The sequence below is a fragment of the Macrosteles quadrilineatus genome, unplaced genomic scaffold, assembly GCF_028750875.1.
Source record: "Macrosteles quadrilineatus isolate MER2022 unplaced genomic scaffold, UCM_ALF_1.0 Scaffold_3__2_contigs__length_128488019, whole genome shotgun sequence".
NCBI classification, from domain to species: domain Eukaryota; kingdom Metazoa; phylum Arthropoda; class Insecta; order Hemiptera; family Cicadellidae; genus Macrosteles; species Macrosteles quadrilineatus.
Genome location: NW_026542596.1, coordinates 44,362,313 through 44,381,372, shown reverse-complemented (window position 1 = coordinate 44,381,372; position 19,060 = coordinate 44,362,313). Strand labels below are relative to the sequence as shown.

The window sequence follows — 19,060 nt, the reverse complement described above, 5'->3', positions numbered from 1 at the left end:
AACATGAGCCATTTCCAACTTCCATTTTTACTTAAAAACTGGCGACAGTTTTAACGTTAGGATTGATTGTCTAGTTCTGTCAGTGTTCAAAGATCAAAACAATTTTTTTGTACATAACTTACCCCATACATAGGAAGGTTGGAATTGTCTTTGTATAAAGATTATTTTACATCAAAATCTTGTTGCGATTAAGATCAACGAAGGCTCGAGCGTAACTTATTACAAATAGGGGGAATAGGCCTTTATTCTATTTTCAAAAGAAATCAAACTTGTGACTATTCTATGTAGGTCTAAACTAAGATTTTTCATAGTAAACTAATGATCTGTGATTAACTCAGAACCTATTTTATCCTTAGTGATGCAGATGCTTTTGAAAGAACTGTGTTATTCTAAATTTAGATTCATTTATATCACTAAGCTCATATTTTACTGATAATTCGTACAGTTTCAATGGCGAAGGCCACGCACAGCATTCATAATATCGAGATGAAAAGTGAATGGGCTTATCACACTTCCGTTATCTTATCAGCTCAACTGATTTTACGCAATGCAGTGACTGTTTAATGAGTTTCATTCATTCGTAGTTGTCAATGGGATTGTGTAATACTCATTGTGTTTTAAGTCTTCAATGAATCTCTACCTCTGAACAACAGTTTTAAGTCTGCTTTGGTTGGATTTGTGTTTGGTAAGTTGGTCTATGCATTAGAATTGTTGAATTTGTCATTTCTGTTTGATTGGTGAGTTTTGACGATTCCGAATAACATTAGTTACTTTGATTCCTGAAAATTTGTTGCTTTCACTGTAATTTGTCTACGAATATGGTAATTATAAAATTGTCCCAATGAATATCATAATGACATATTTTTGTCAAATGAGAAAAAACACGCCTAAATTGGTTACGTGAAAGTAACTTCAGGTCCTTGACTAACTAACACGAGTAGACTTCTCATCCCATTGTTAATTTTGAAGCTTGTTTTTCATGTCTTGTTCATGTCCGGTGACACTGATCGCTATTGTCGACGAAAATTGTTTCTATTATTTTAGGGTTTATTTCATGATGTGCTTTACAGTTTGGTTATATAAGTTGAGGACGAGTTGTTGCTGAGTAGATCGTGTTATTTGGTTAAACGAGAGTTTAGAAGACTGAAGTTTCAAGAAACAAATTGTAAACTATACACGCACCTCTACAGTGCACCGGACAGAACTATCAATAAAATTGTCTTCAGCTGATCCATGAGGATGAGAAATATACCAGGGGTAGGGGAGTATGTGTTATCTGCGATCACGACGTGCCGAGATCAAAGCCCGTCGTCCCCCACACCATCCTCATCCTGGAATATTATATAAAACTATGAAAGAAGAAGTTAATTACGAAAATTATTTATGATATGTACGCCGTGCTGATTAATCAACATCTACGATTTCTTTTGAACCGAGCATAGGACAGTGTTGAGGGTGGAAGCTTGAGAGGGAGACAGACAGAGAGAGCAAGCGGAGCGACACTGCGTAGGTAGCAGCGACCGGAAATGGAGGGGGGGACTTCCTGCCTCCCCCTGCCTCTCCCGCAAATAGCCAGCCTATTGCTTTTCATTCATAGCTTCCGACACCTTTCCTAGAATGTCTTTTGACAGTCGATCGACTTGCCTTCAACTCCAACTTTTTGCTCGTTCGCTTCGCACAATCCAGTAAGGTTTTGAATCGGTCGTCCGAGAAAGTCGTTAATGGTTTGGAGTAAAAGTGCGTCTTCAGAAAAGGTCTAGAGTTTGATTTTTTCAATCTGTCGAATCATTGACCGTTGGAAACACACTGTGAACATACTTAGTGTTACCAGTGAATACCAAACGAATGTACTTATCTTATCCCAAACTAACTAACCCAAAGGTTTGACGACCGACGCATGTCTCTATGTGGATTTCGATCAATGTTTCTCTTGAGACAAACTGTAGACATTTCCAGATTATTTCCTTTCGTATATTCTCGTGTTTATTTGAGCAGATCTACTTATTTACCACACCGTTCGTTTAGATTCAAATCGTGGCAAACCAATAAGAATACTACACAACCATGGTAAATATTCGAACCCAAGTCTGGTACAAAATGATAAAATGCCCATGTTTTGTTTCTATTGAAACCCTTAGGAAGTGATTCTACGACTTAAAGTCGTGAAGAGTCTTGAATTGTTCTTTCATAGTAGTTTAGGCCCTTTAAGTAAATTTGTAATCAAGAAAGGATTTAGAGTTATAATAACGACTAACAAGGTCACTTTCGATTTTTACCTGATCGTGTCCAGTTCCTGACTTCCGTCATCACGAATCAACAGTTCGATTGTTAAACAACGGATTGTTTTTACAGCAATTAAATAACTTTTTCTTTGTCCACCGATAAGTGGACTCCGATTTTCCTAAAGTAGTGTTGTGAATTACAATTTCAACATGTTACTTGTACCACCGTGGTACTGGTATGTAGTCTAACTGGCCGGGAGGATATCGTCCATCAGTTTCGCCACTACAAGGGGCCCGTCAAGGTGTAGTTCCGTTCTAATTCTGAGACTCGTTCATTCATTCGTCGCCTTCGCAACAATACCGATCGAACTGTCTCACTCGCTCAATGGCCCCCTCCCCCACTCACCCGGCGCGGCGTCCATTCATAAAAAGCTAGTTGCCGCGTGGTGCCGCTAGGCGCGCTGGTGAGCGTGCGCAGTAGGCTGTGCGCATCCGCTGCACCCGTTGACAAAACCTTGGTTATTAGTGGTTCAGTGCTGCTGCGGATATCTACGTGAGGTAGCCTAGTGTTGTGATATTGTGGAGTGATCAGTGCTGTGTTCTGGTGAAGTGTCATGATGGATTACCCTAGGAGAGATATGGATAGGAGCGCCACACATTCTGTAAGTGTCAGAATCGAGTAGGAAATATTATAGCGATTTTGTAGTAATTGAAATTGGGTTAATTGAAATTAGATTTGTGGGAGGGATCAAAAGTAAATTTTTGTCATATTTTTGGACGAGTAAGTTTAATGTGTTGCAGGAGATTAAAGTCGCCGGGACATATTTGGGCAAACGTACTTAAGTTGAAAAATATTTGAATTACGGCTCTGTTAGAATGTAATTAATAATTATGCTTTGCTTGAAATGCATTGATTAAATTTATCGGAGTTTAAAAATCATTCTACATCTGCGATTTTCTTCATTCGCTCACTCAAACTCTGAAAAATCGTGCAACGCATTTTCTGTAGAGTTAATTTTAAATTTAAACGTCAAGTTGTAGGCCTACTAGTCCCTTACTACGGAGCAAAGAATAACTTTATTCTTATTGTTTTGATAATTATTATTTTTTGCTCTGTGCCTTACCCAACAGACCACAATAATTGCTCATTGTTAATCTGCGTGACATATTTTTAAATTCCATCAATTCAGAATTTGTAGTATGAAACCATTCATCAATACCAATGGACACGTCTTTTAACTAAATTTAAACTCTCGGACGCAGTGTATGAGTGGAAGGTGGGCTTCATTCATGCGGTTTCATTCACGCCTGACCGTGGCGTAGCCCCGGGCCTCTGGCAAGGGTTGCACCGGAAGTCCACCATCTGCTTCCCACCCAACAATGCTGAGGATTTGTACTGACTGATGCTGAGTAGGAACTACGCAGCTGGCGTAGGCCCACCTGGGGCTCACGATTTTGGCGCGAACGAAAATAATGTTCTGTTGGGTTGAACATTGATTTTGTTTTTGTGGACGAAGTTTTATAAATAAATGTATGCCTATTTGTTGGTTAGCGAGGTCTGTTTGCGTAAACAATTTCTCCATTCCAAGTTACGTTTAATGGGCCTCACGAAATTACTACTGTGGATGGAGGACTGGCTACGTTTTTCATCAAAACCTGTACCACAATAATTAAATTTCATATTTAATGGAAATGAAAGCAAATTTGGTCGCTTGTAGATCACAGATCGCAGATCACTGGCGGGTAGCCTACTTTGGTATATATGGAAGTTTTTATGTATATAGTGTAAATAGAAAATTGACGCAACCTATCCGGCTCTGCTGGTCTCGGTCAAGGAGGAGGTAATTAAAAGGTAATTAAAGGTATAAACGAGTAAACCAATAAAGGCTATAAGTAAAATGTATTTGAAATGATTAAAAATATAAAAGTGGTCAACATCGATACACAGTGCTGTGATGATACTAATGAGTAAAACAGACCGGTATGTCAATGACTACGATATATAGGCCTACATGTACTCAGGCTAACATTTTTATGTTGAGGAGGATTACCACATTAAAATATCGCAATCGGCCCTAATGCACGTCTCCTTGACGAGTCGATTGGTCTGAAAAAATCGTATCCATCATTTAACATTAGGTCTGTCTCAGTCGAATTCGAAAACACGTCGGAAACTAACTAAACCAATTTCTAAAATTTGTCTGTTGGAAATAGTTTTTTCTTACATCAACTACATACATTTTTATGGTTTAAATCAGTTTCAACATAGGCTACTGTATTTCCATATTTAAATATATAGATAGATAATAGTTCGATTACATATTTTATTTACAGAAAAGATTACTATTTGAATTTAAAAATGAACTGATTAGCTATCGTGTTTATTTATAAAAATAGGTCGTTATATTTTTTATGTTTTACATTGACTGTGAGAGTACTAGCCTATTTTGTTTACTTCCTTTCGTGATATAATACTACGTGTCTGTATTTTATTAGTTTATTGTAAACAAACTTATTTGAAGAGAAGTCGTTGATTGAATGTTTAGAGAGCGAATGACGTAGGTACCTAGAATGAGTAATACTCCCAGTTTGGCCTTGCTACAGTACCAGCTGTTTTCAATACCATATGCAAGCTGTGGTTCGTCATCGTGTTAAAGTAGTGCTGTAGTAGTTTTGCTGGTCTTTCTTATTGGGTCAATAGTTTCATTGAGTTATGAGCTTTTTTCTTCCAACGCATTAGGTTTGAACGTAAAGATCACCACTAATGCTGAAATGTATTATGATATTCTGTTGAATACCATGGGTACTATTAAAATCATTAATATTGTATTTACGTTTAACAAAAATATATTTCTTAGTTGTTAAAATTTGGAACATACACTTTTTATTACCTAGTCAAGCTGTTAACGGAAATAATACGCTATAGGCTTAGGCCAAAATAGTAGACATAAATTAATTGTTGCTTTGTAGGCTTAGTTGAGGCTACTCTACCACTGTGCTGGTTATTCTTTTATCAACATAATACATTTTGATAAGTTGTTAAGTATTTACAAAAAGACCATCTTTCTTAAAAAGTACCTTAACTTCATACACATGTTGTTCGTGGGATCCAGAGAGCACAGAATAGCTGTGGGCTATCTGCTGGGATCCTATCAGCAAAGTGTAGATTATTGTGTGTAATTACATGTATCTATAGGCGGTAGAGGGAAGTATTTGTACCATCTATACTGTAATAGTCGTCTTCCTCTATGAGCAAGCAGGCTGTAGATTTGCGCAACAGCTGACTGTTGAGTGCTTAGTATGGACAGTTTTCGCCAAAGATTGTTACCAAACTTCCGGTAGTTGTGTGACACCATTCATGCGTTCCACTGTCCTGTCTTGTTTAGTTGGCACATTATAGTGGCATACTGTATGCTTGATTGTGTGACGTAATACGTCCTACTGCCCTGTCATGTTTATTTGGCACATTGTATCAGCTGACTGTATACTTGTTTCCTGACACCATTCATGCGTTCTACTGTGTGACCATGTTTAGTTGGCACATTATAGTAGCAGGCTGTTCTTGGATTGTCTTGTGACGCAATTTATACATCATAGTACTGCCCTATCATGTAAGTTGGCGTGTCAAAATTGACTTAATGTTTGGTTATGTGACCCCATTTATACGTTCTACTGTCCTACCATGTTTAGTAGACATGTTCAGTTTACTCGGTTGTTGCCTGAAACATTTCTTACATTCTACTGTGCTACCAGGATAAGTTGGCACAAATATCAGTTGTGCTCGATTGGTGTGTGAGACAATTAGTATTCAAGTTCCTACTGTCCTGCCATTATTTAGTTGGCACATTATTGGCTGACTGTATGCTCGGATGTTCTGTGACATCTTTCATACTAAATGTTGTACTGTCGAACCATGTTAGGTTAGCACATTAATGTATGCTCGGTCCTCGAGTTACACCATTCGTTCTACTGTCCTGTCATGTTCAGTTCGCACATTCGAGTAGGTAATCTGTAGGCTCACCAGGAATTTTTTTCTCGCCAAATAATTTAATCTTACATAGTTCCCACCCAGAGACATTAGGATAGTAAATCTCGGACTGATCCCAGCCACGAGTAGAAGCTGCGTAGAGAGTTTTTGAGCTCAGTTCCGGGGCCGAGCAGATGGGGCCTACTGCACACATGTCCAACATTGCACACACGGGTTTTTATCTCCCTCCCCCCCCCTCACACTTGTGGTGTCGTAATCTGTTTGTGGATCTTGGATATGCTCGTGATTTAATGGAGAAATTCACGCTTGATTCCCAACCCAAAACGTAATTTTAACTGAGATGGAAAATTTAGGCCCACGATGTAAAGTGTTGAACCTTAAAGCTGCAAAGAAGATAGATTACACGTACAGTACTTAACAAATGTATATAGATTTTTGTGTACATTTAATGTTAGTCGACTGAAATTCGTGTTTCTTTGAACAAACCCTCTTGATAACCCTCTTGAAGGACTCATTCTGGTTTAGGCCTACTGTCCGCAATATCTAAATACAATACAACATAACTCGAACGGGTTTAAATGAATTGCTTAAAATTAATATTGACTTATTGGTAAGATAGCTTTTGTCTAAGTACTTAACTAACCTTTTAAATCTTGGTCCAACCGGTGTAGGCTATTGCACCGGATTTCTAGAATGCTGACGTTTTACATATTCTAGGCCTATTCAATCTTCTCAAATTTCAATACGTCTGACTTTGTGTGGTAAATAAATAAACAATATTTTGACACTGGTATTTTTGACTTGTTTTAGCTTTCTATGTACGTACCTAACTTCCTATTGCAATATAGGCCCCTAAGTGCATTTTTCTAAGATATTACGTAACTCTGTTGAACCTTTATTTTTTCAGTAACTTGTCATTGGTTATGAATTCCTTAAATCGTAGACAGTATTTGCTTCATTAATTAGTAAGTAATGTAGTTATTTAGGCCTATGGATCTTTTCACTAAAATAAACGTAGAAACAACATATTCCTAATTGTATGTAGTAGGTTGATTCTTTACACTAATTGTATTACAGTAATACAATAATTGAGATGTAGAACCTTGTTTGTATGCATTAATTTTTACTTCCGCAAATGAGATACAGCATAAGAAAGCTGTTGAACTTAACGTAACCATAGTCAACCAAACATAACCTTACCCTAGAAATGTATGAGCTGAACATTTACGTTTGGTTTGTTAGCAACCATTGCATTCGTAGATTTCAGTATTGTAGATAGATCTTGTAACACCAGGGGTTTTCCAAATTTTGTGATAACGAATAGATGTAGAGCCTAATTGACGAATGAGATAGGTTAGTTACAGACCACGATCAGTTGTTTCTTTCAAGTCCAATGATCAAATAGACCTACAGCTTTTTAAAATTTATTATACATCGTACTTAATTTAAAATCCATGTTCCTTTAAACAAATTCAACTTTTGTTATTTTATTGAGTAAGTTACCCTATGACTCAATATATATATTGGGTATAACCAATTTATCGTCGATTATCCACCCCTCAGTCTTACCTTATTTAGGCAGTGCTGTATAAGTAATGCATTTTTATGATGTATTGTAAACGTTGATATTTCTCGTCTCTCGATGGTGGTATTTGGTCATGTATCAATCAATAGCATCACCGATGTTCCTCAACATAGTCAAACCTCATGAGGATAGGTCTTGTATATACAGTTTTATACATATATATTCTGTAAACGTTGGTATTTCTCGACTGTCGACGGTGGTGTTGGTATTCGGTGGGTTGTGACGCTGGGTGGGGGTGGGTTTGGAGGCGTGACGCTCAATACCCACGCTGTAACTGTCATGGTAGCCATGGACCTGTGGAATCTTAGCAAACCAACATACCGGGGACTGTAGGGTGTAGGCATACACACAACTACTGCTAGGTAAGGTTAGGTTAGCGTGCACTTCTGGCAATGTATTCGTTGTAGGAATCAACAATCGAGTTGAGGTTAAATCTGCGTTCTTTGTCGTTTTTGGGGTTTTAGATTCATTTCCCAGTGTTTTGGTGTTAGAAAACTACCTAGGTATGTTTGTGAAATGCCATAATTTAGTCTACTTAATATGTTCTATATTATCAGTGTATGCGCTTGTCAAGGCCGCATTCCAAGAGTTAAAGGTGAGGGTTCAACGTAACAAAAGTAATTGCACGAATTTCGTTACACAGCTTCATTATGTATTCTTACTTGAAATCGATAAACTAAGATAGCTTGGTTCATTGGTCATTGCTCATTATGAATGGATTAGGTTTGGCTGATTGGAGCGACAATTGCCGGTATGTGATGTCGATATACATTACAAAGTAAAAGATAAGGGTGGACAAACTACTTTTAATACGTTGTCACAAGGAATTTGAATAGCTGTGTCCACCTGTGTAGTTAGGCTTACAAATCTATCTGGATAAACAGTTAAGGTCATACTGACAACTTAATAGTTGTATTTTTTATGGCATTAAATGCATTTTAGGGCACAATAGCGACGAAATCCTTGGCAACGAGTCAGGGTAAAAATCATGAAATAAGCTATCCCCCGATCTCTGGTTGATTTGGGAGGTAGATTTAACTAGTGTTGAAGATAGCAGCTATAGAAATGCATATTTAGCCGTGTGGTCTAACAAATAAATTATCTAAAATTCATATATCTATCATAACATATCTTTTTATGTATGTTAACAAACGGTAAAGTTGATATATTTACTAACATGACGAAGATTGGGAAAGGCAGTGCTTTCTGAGTACATAATTATTGCAAATTACCCCGTGATTTAATCCCTATTCATGATATGTACTAAAAAACCGTATACATACTCCTAACTGTACATTTATAATTAGGCCTAATTATCGGTTTTAGGGCCAATATAATTGCACATATAATTGCAAAGTGGTGCGAATTTCTTCATGATCTACAATTACTTGCCCAAAGTTCTTGTTAGTTTTCAATAAAAATCAACTTAGTTGAATTCAGCCAATAGAGTACGTTGATTTTAATTACTTGGTTACTAACAAGACTACAAGAACTCATCCTACACTTCTTACTCATATTTGGGTTAATACGCACATAGTGGCGACCCTATCTTAAATAATTGATATACTGATCTCTGTCGAGATTTTTAATCAAGTCAAACAGGAAATAGCATTTATTGTAAACTCTTTATGCGATATCAATTGCCACGGTCACTTTTAAAGTAGGAAATATGATTTAGCATGCAGCAAAGTATGAGTGACTCACTGAACCATTCTGATATCGTATAATAAATTGGTCACAACAGGTTGGACTTTACTTTAGTATCTGTGTATATAGAACAGGTGACGCCCCTTGTACTTTCTGGGGCTATAATTCTCCAAAGGGGTTTGAACGATGCTGCCAACAAATCTTTACATTAATTGCAATAGAAAACTGAATGAATACTATTGCCTCTGGAGTGTAAATTTCACTCCTCTACCCCAAGACCATGGACCTAGTATATAGGTTTAACGCCCATGTTATTTCCTGGGGATATACTAGTCCAAGATTTGAACGTAACGCTTGTCCTGGTTATTTCGGCGCTGTCCCCAACTCACCTATTATTGGCACGATCATTCACCGCCGCCCATTGATCTGGCTGTTCAATGAGTGTCGACATGTTTATTTCTTATTGTCTTTCGAAATTAATCGACGCGCGAGACTGTTGCGACGCTCGTTTCCGCGTAAATTGGTCCTAGAATAAACTGTTACTTACACCTGGTAAAAAGGAATTTGTTTCATAACTCTGGCCAAACGCCCCTTCTTATTTTCATAAGATAGTTTTTATCCCAGTGTTATTCTTAAGATTAAAGTATTTGAAGTAGATAGCAGCACTTTGTGGATATGCGTATTTAAAGAATTTGGCAATAACTTTATTTCCAGACCGGTTTTTGGATCAGTTAACACATTTTGTATGTTCCTATTGCGCGCAACGTAAGTACCGTACTCATCGAGCAGTGTTATTTTTGGACGTAGATCCAAGAGGAATGTAAATTTTCTTAAAATTGTGAGAATTATAGTCAGAAAAAACTTTTTTGTGAGTGCTGCTCACAGCATACTCATTAAGCGTTGTTATTTTAGGCGTGGTTTCAAGGAAAAATTTCCCATGGTTAAAGCTTAACTGATATGGAAGTTTACTGAAGTTACTAAATGAAAGTTAGTATTCATACAACTTTCCATCATGTAATTAAATTTCCATTAAAAAATATTAATGGCGCGAATGCCTGTACAGCATAAACCTAAGAGTTCAACTGGATATTCACGTAGGCTATGTAATTAGATGGAACGGGGAGTTTAAAAAGGTTAGTCCCTTCGTAACATACATAAATCTTGCTAATACGTTATTTAGGGCATAAAAAGTCCTAAAATGTATAAATTTCTCTCAATGAAATAAGTGTTGTGCTAAAACAATCCATCTAATTTTAAGGATTAAGTCGTAATGTTTGTTCGTACAGTATGTTAGTTCTAAAGTAGTACTTTAAAGGATTATTTTATGAAATTGACCTCCTATTTCGATTTACAATTATTGCCCTATTTCAGGCTTTCGTTTCTCAAATCCTATAAAATCCCTATTTACACCAAAAGATCGTATGATTTCTTATTTCCGTTTTCAATGCTCCATAACATGTTTCAAGGTCAATTTTAACACATATATCAATGGGAATTGATAATTACGAAAGTCAGCAGAATCACAGTTGGTTACTATTGTCCCTTGTCAATGTTGGGCACCTCGTGACCTTGATAGCTTATCAGCGGTTATCACTGGACCAGCTGATAACAGACGACCTCTTGACCTCTGGCTCAGCGTCTGCCCCCCTCTCCCCCTCACACACTATAGCTCTGTAGTTGCTAAATTTAGTTAGAATTTTTATGATTTTTAGGGAACATAATACCTCGTTGTTGTTCCAATTTACCATTCAAGTAGAACCATTTAATAGTCAAAAGTTGAATGTTGTTGGATTAGTTATTCACATAGTGAACTGCTTTAAAAATTCAATTTCAAAGTGGTACAGACTGCAGTAATAAAGTAAGTTTGATTCAGATCTGTCTTTTGGCCACTAGGATAGACAGGTCTCTTATGGGCCAACTGTAGTTTCTAATTGTCATAAACATATAAAGATAGTTAATGTTAACATATTGTGAGTTTAATGTGCTACACACAAAATAAGTTATTGTAAAATTGTTTCCCCTCTTAGCTTATGGCTTATGATACCACTATACTTTGTGGTGTGAATGATCCCATTGTTCACTATAAATTAACTAGTTTTGTGTGATTTAATTGATGTTCAGGTCTGTAATTGGTAACATTGTGTTCTGATGTGGCTCAATTTTTAACTTTATATATTTTTACTCTTAACTGGCGAAAGTTTTTGCATAGAAACAGGATGTCTAATTTGATCATTAGTCACAGATTTTATCCACTTGTTAAACCAAATGTTTTGTATTTGTAGTTTAAACTCGCAAGGATGTTATTTGAAAACGTATTGATCAGCTTCTCAAAACGTGAACTACTGTACATTATTTAAAATGCGACTACGTTTCTCAATTATGCTTACTGTAGGTTTATCCATGTACTTGGTTGATTATTTCACCACCATATAAAAGTGCAATCCAATTTCCTCACACAGTTTCTGATGACCAAATATTTTTGCCAAATGTGACTGTCGATCATTTGTTGTCTGTATAATCTGGTGTGGCTCTAAACGTAAATACTGTAGGCTGAATAAATCATGGAGAGCGTATATCATAATGATAATTTAAATGTCGGACGTGCGGTTTAAATCATAACAATTGAAATGGAGAGATAACCAAATGTTACATTGCTTTTCTAGCGCCTCACGCCTAAGCCTGAACATTGATATTCGCCCTAAAAAAATAACATGATCATTTAATAGGTTTTAAAATGTCTTAAATGGCAGGGTAAATAGCACGCATAACCAACCTAGGAATTGTAAAAAAGCTAACTTTTAATGTATTTTGTTATAGATCAATGATACGCGGTATTACCCTAAATAATTTCAAATTCAGGTAATTTCGTGTTAAGCGAACAGTTAAACTAAAAATAGTGTAAACGCCATCAAAAGTGATAACGCTTGGGCGTAAGTTTTTTTTGTGCATCCAAAACATTTTAGATACTGTACACCGGTCAGGAAAATATATCTTAAAAAGTTTTGTTCAGTAAAATCCTATATTCTTTTTATTGTTTCCTGTAATACGTAATTTAGTTCTTCGAGTATGTATATTTCTTTCAAAGTTAAATTTAAAACCAATATTATTAACTCTTGTGACTCAATTAAGATATGAAGATGAGGGTTGTTGGTCCTCCACCATGTCACTTTTAGTCAGAGAATGCAAGAGCTATATCGGAGGAAAGTATTTTGTTATTTGCTAGTTTCCATTCATTTTTCAATGCCACGTTTCTATTTTCGCTTATTTTGCTCGCCCCCTCGATCTCCGCTGATAAGGAAGTCATTAGAACATTGTGCTGATAACCTTCCGTTCTGTTTTTCGTTCTTGCCCAGATTTGACCAGATGTTTGCTATTAGGCGTGAACTGTTATCTTGTACACCCGGAGGCTCCTATCTATTTTTATATATCTTTCAAATGGGTTAGATTATTTATTTTGATTCATTCATTTCTGGGAATTATGTCAAATCATTTTTATGCTAAGTAGATTTCGTCGGAGTAAAAACACACTTAATTTTTTTTCTTTCGGAGTGTATGATTTTTTAGCATGTGGAGGGCGTGTAATTTGTTAACAGATGCCAAGTGAACCGACAACCTGCAGTACGATGCCAACAGAGCTACAGTACTGGGTGTTGAGCTGTAGGAGTACGAGGTGTGAACAGTGGAGTGAGCAAGTTATAATTGGGATATAGACAACCGCACTGCTGTTTCTGGGTGGTGCAAAGTGAAAATGGAACCTACAGTCTATCCAACAATGTGAACGTGGAACGTACAGTGCGATGTACTTGTGTGTCAAACAAAGTGAACATGGAACCTACAGTCTGTCCAACAATGTGAACGTGGAACGTACAGTGCGATGTAGGCCTACTTGTGTGTCAAACAAGAGAACGTGGAACCTACAGTCTGTCCAACAATGTGAACGTGGAACGTACAGTGCGATGTACTTGTGTGTCAAACAAAGTGAACATGGAACCTACAGTCTGTCCAACAATGTGAACGTGGAACGTACAGTGCGATGTAGGCCTACTTGTGTGTCAAACAAGAGAACGTGGAACCTACAGTCTGTCCAACAATGTGAACGTGGAACGTACAGTGCGATGTACTTGTGTGTCAAACAAAGTGAACATGGAACCTACAGTCTGTCCAACAATGTGAACGTGGAACGTACAGTGCGATGTACTTGTGTGTCAAACATAATGAACATGGAACCTACAGTCTGTCCAACAATGTGAACGTGGAACGTACAGTGCGATGTACTTGTGTGTCAAACATAATGAACATGGAACCTACAGTCTGTAGAACAATGTGAAGTTGGAACGTACAGTGCGATGTACTTGTGTGTCAAACAAAGTGAACATGGAACCTACAGTCTGTCCAACAATGTGAACGTGGAACGTACAGTGCGATGTACTTGTGTGTCAAACATAATGAACATGGAACCTACAGTCTGTAGAACAATGTGAAGTTGGAACGTACAGTGCGATGTACTTGTGTGTCAAACAAAGTGAACATGGAACCTACAGTCTGTCCAACAATGTGAACGTGGAACGTACAGTGCGATGTACTTGTGTGTCAAACATAATGAACATGGAACCTACAGTCTGTAGAACAATGTGAAGTTGGAACGTACAGTGCGATGTACTTGTGTGTCAAACATAGTGAACATGGATCCTATAGTCTGTAGAACAATGTGAAAATTTGAACGTGGAATGTGCAGTACGAGTGTACGAAGGACTATTGTCGAGTGTGTTATACTGACGTGAAACGTACAGTATGATGTACGATTAGGACGATTGTGGAGCAACGTGAACGTGGAACTTACCGTACGATATAGGAGTGTGTGTACGAAGGACTGTTGTAGGGCTATGTGCATGTGGAACGTACAGTATGATGTACGAGTGTACGGAGGACAATTGTGGAGAAGTTTGAGCGTGGACCGTTCAGTACGGTGTACTAGTGTTGTCCTAGGAGGATTCCAGCAACGTAAACGTGGGACGTACAGTATGATGTACGAATGGTCGAAGGACTATTGTGGGGAGATGCATCTTGCTTCTGTGTAGGAGATGTGAACGTGCAACGTACAGAGCGATGTTCGGAGGAGTATTGTGGAGCAATGTGAACTTGGAACGTACAGTACGATGTACGAGTGTACGGAGGACGACCGAGTTATCGTGGGTTATCACACATCCGGAGTGAGTGTCAACAACACGCGCGAAACCCGGCCTAGAGATACTGGATCACATCACCACTGTACTGACCGGCAACCTTATTGGCTGGGCGTGGCTAGATGCACTGTCCAAGATCCAATTACAGTCGTACATTTCAATACTACATGTTAACGATGAATTTGCTTACTTTAGTGCATTTAGCATAAATCTTAATTAGGATTGAGGGGGCTGGATGCATCATTCCCCTCTTGTGGTGAGATCGGCATTGTTTTGTTTCCTCCCACGTTGTTTCGCAGTTGGATGTTCCCCGGTCAACATGTTTTCAGACTTCGAAATAGAAAATGTTTTATTGACGCAGGGAAATACTCTATGAATTGATGATGATTTTTGTTAATACGATGATACTCTTTATGATATGATTAAGATTTTGATTTCTTATATCGACCCTACCTTTTCTCAACTTTTGGGTACTAGGATCATCACGATGTAATAACTAGTTAGTCCTATATACATCGAAGACTAGGATATAAGTTACATGTTCTAAATTGTCTTTTAGTTTGGGGCGGTTAAATATTTAGTGTAACGGCAGAAATCAATGTTTTAATTTCATCAGCGCATTCTTTGGTTGGCTCAATTCAACTGAGTCAATTTTAATTCTAAAACTTGGAAACCGGAATGGTCTATCAAGAGTTTCCACCTCCAGATGCTAGGGGACCAGAGGTAACGCTAGCCGACACTTCCTGAGTTGATTCAGCGGAAATCCGCCCTGATTCAGACTTGGCGCGTCCCCGTAAACACGCTATTTTCGCCCTGTCTGCCGCCCAACTTCTATTTGGCTATAGATCACCGCCAGTGGCCGCTGCCAGCTCTATTTCCTAACATATGCGATTCGTTCAGATCCCCGACGCGACACTGTACGCTTCTCGTTCTGTTGGGAACTAGTCTGGTGACTTGCCGACCTGCGTCATAGGAATCGCGTCAAAGAAACTTTAGGTCGTAGAAACTCAAAATTAAGCGCAGTTCATTGTGATACTAGAGGGGAGTTAGGTACAGCGCGTTATAATTGTGTAGGCTAATACTTATCTTCCGCAGTATATATCCTGCGATATTGGAAATAAAACAAAATAGGACAAAAAGGTGTTTGTATATTTGTTTTAGTTTTGATTCATATTTCCATTGCGTATAAGCGGAATGAATTTCAATTTCCAGATGCTCTATTAGTAGAAAGTAGAATAGGCCTACAGTAACAAATTGTTAATCGTGTGAGTCAAGGACGATGAAATATTCTCGCATATTTTAATTTACTTTCCTATTTTAAGTATCTAAACCAGTGACTCTTCATACTAATGCCTTCCAGCTGCGTCTTATAGGATGACATGTTTACTCATTCTAGTCCTGTGATAAATTACAATAGGCCAAGTATGTTTGTATTTTTTACTCTATTTGACTTAGAATTTTAATATTTGAAGATATTTTGTAACGCTAATGGATTCAGCATTGTGGGCGTTAGTAGTATTTTGTTAGCTGGGCGGTAGGCGGGTTAAGGGCGGCTGGTCTTGCGCCGTGGGCGACCCCCGCCTACTGTCACCGCCTATCACCCGGTTTTGTTAACTTTTACTGTTACATTTCACGCCGGTTGTCCTTCGTTAGTTAATAATATACGCTCCATTATTGTTCTTGAGGTAATGTAATATGGTCGTCGGACAAGCAGCTCCATCAGAGTATGCTAAGCATCATTGTACATACTTTACTGCCCTTGTATTTATACTTTTACACGCTGTATACTTCTCCTGTGGTGATGTGTCTATTGTCCCTAATAAGCAGTTTTGACCGGTCGATTGGGACAGACGAGCTGGTCGTTGGACGTGTAAGTGACCCGCGACACAGGACACCGCGGTCGCTGCGGTCTGCAGTCGGAGGACCGGTCTGTGGTAGCTGTCGTGTAGTAGTCTAGTGTTGTTGTGTTGTTGCTGATCAATTGTTGTTGTGTTGCAGGAAGCAGCGTGGTGCAGGGTGGCAGAAGCCAGCAGTTGAAGCGCCGGCGATCGTCTGATGGCAGATCGCGATGGCACACGAGGCGGACTGGTCTCGGTGCACAACACGGGGCGCCCCAGTCCGCCGGACACTCCCCCAGGCCCCGTCACTCTCCTGCAGCCCCGACCCGACCAGCAGAGGGCGGTCAACGAGTACGTGGAGACGCCACTGCGTCCCACAAGGACTAGTAGTGCTAGTAGTGTGCCGCGAGTGAAACGGGACCGAGGAGTGGTGACGGAACAACCGGGACAGACGTTCAAGAAGGACTCGGCGGGGACCGCGGCGACGACGACGACGCCTCCCCCCAACAGTGACTGTAGCATTATATGCCGCGAGTGTGGACGATGTAGGTGCGAGAGTTGTAGAGAGCCGAGGCCGATGCCGAGTCTGTGGCTTTGTCACGACTTCTGTCTGTGTTCTACAGAGACGTGTGTGGACTACGGGTCGTGTCTGTGTTGTGTCAAGGGTCTCATGTACCATTGCGCCAGCAAGGACGGTGACGACGATACCTGCGCTGACGACCCTTGCTCCTGCGGTCCTCACCGTCGCCTGGGTCGATGGACCTGCCTGGGCCTCACCTCCCTCGTACTACCCTGTCTCTGCTGCTACTGGCCGCTGCGAGGAGTCGCCGGGGTGGTGGAGTCCCTCTACTCTCGCTGTACCTCCAGGGGTTGTCGCTGCGACTCTCGGCATTCCTCCTTCACTCCGGAGAAGAGGTTACTCGACTCGAGCCCCGAACTCTAGACACTCACGTGTGCGCGTTTCACCTTTCTAATATGCATTTAAACCTATCGACTTATTTATTTATTTGTAAGATATATCACTTTTTGTAATTTAACAGTCAAATTTTAGAAAACGTTTTACTGTGCAATCTCGCAACGAGACTAAAAACAATTTTACTAAAGGTGAAAAGCGCATCGCGATTTCTTTCTCTTTAGACTGTCTTTTAATCCGTTATAAATGTAAATCCCAGGGCTTGTTGCGATTGTGATAAATTGTATATTATTTCTCGTAACAAACTGTCACGCGTCCGCGTCGGGTGTCACTTAAACCGTTTACCTCATGTATTCGCTTAGTAAATTGTAATTATTATAAATATTAGTTTAGGGGCTGAAGCATTCCAAAGACGTTACTTTAAGGTGCCTCCTGTACGGGGCTGTTGTTTGTTATACTTAAATGAAAAGGGACGGATTAAGATTTCTCGGTACGACTTTAATCCACAACAAACCAAATTTAATTAATGTATTTCCTAGGATTAGGTCGCGACGATGGTTTCTCCGCCGTTTGTTATCAACTAAAAGTTATTTTATTAATAATATTAATTAATTTTATATGTAAATAATAGTATAGCCTCTTCCTCTTACCGCTGTACGAACCACTTTGTTTTCAAAATCAAAATATCTCTTCTCCGCGACTGTTGCTATTTTATTTATTCTCGTGGACGTACACAAATAGAACACCATCTACCGTAGCTCTAGCTTCTATCCTCTATCTTCTGTCGTCTCTCTTGTCTAAGTCAAATTGTCAATTGTCAGTTCTGCTCAACTCCGGTTTGTTGATTGACGCCATCAAATGGCTGATATGGGAGGATCAGTATTCATCTAGTCTAACTTATTATATTAATAATACTCCGGTTACGCCCGGAGTATCGACTTTAATATGATTGTTATTATTTTGTACGATAACTATTTTATGTGAATAGCAATCAAAAATGTATATTGTACACGGACCCATATTATATTTAGTAACTAATCAGATGAGCCGCAGTAAAGCGCCACCAGGCGGCGTAGCAGCAGCTTTGTTTATTTGTATTTGTAAATATTTCTATATCGTTTAGTTAACAAATATATCGCAGTAACAGAACCAATCGTTGTTTTTATTTATCTTATTAAAACTGCTTAAATTGTAAATTTTATGTAAATAAAAATGTGTCCAATGCCAAACTTTTATGGTTTTTCTTCATTTGGTTTACCTCCTGTAGTTAAGCTATGTTATATGTTAAACTGGCAGATAAACAAGACATTCTTTAAGAAATGAGAAAAATTGCATTAGTAACTTAATGAGTTGTACAGTACTTGAACTCCCATTAACAATGGGATTCATCTTGGAGATCAATCAATTTCTGCCATGGAAAAAGTACACCTCTGTAATAATCAAAACCAGAGGTCGTCCAGTGGTAAAAAACTCGACCATAAATATGTAATGTACAGACTTTTGTAATTTCACCCCACGCTGTAAATAAAACATGTGAATGGAATCTTTTTTAATTTGTTTTGATTTTCTGTTTATATTTCGTCCCCAGCTTGGCAACCCATAAGGCCCATGAATTTTTTTTTCAAATAACTGAATTGTTGTGCTTATTTTTGAGCTTGTTTTGATTTATAAAGAGGTTCTGCTC

The 19,060-nt window shown here is 38.6% G+C and overlaps 1 protein-coding gene across 2 annotated transcripts in view; it reads left to right on the top strand.

Annotated features, from left to right (window-relative positions):
- Window positions 1-18,609, top strand: part of LOC128990536 (protein sprouty homolog 3) — a 43,875-nt gene extending 25,266 nt beyond the window's left edge. Inside the window, exons 1-2 of one of the 2 annotated variants that reach the window (XM_054412940.1) lie at window positions 2,733-2,884; window positions 16,624-18,609. In XM_054412940.1, coding sequence (XP_054268915.1) covers window positions 16,681-17,406 — 726 coding nt within the window. In that variant the 5' untranslated portion in view covers window positions 2,733-2,884; window positions 16,624-16,680 and the 3' untranslated portion in view covers window positions 17,407-18,609. Of the gene's footprint in view, window positions 1-2,732; window positions 2,885-16,623 lie in introns of those variants that run through there. The other variant, XM_054412941.1, reaches the window with a different exon arrangement.
- Window positions 18,610-19,060: the final 451 nt, after the last annotated feature.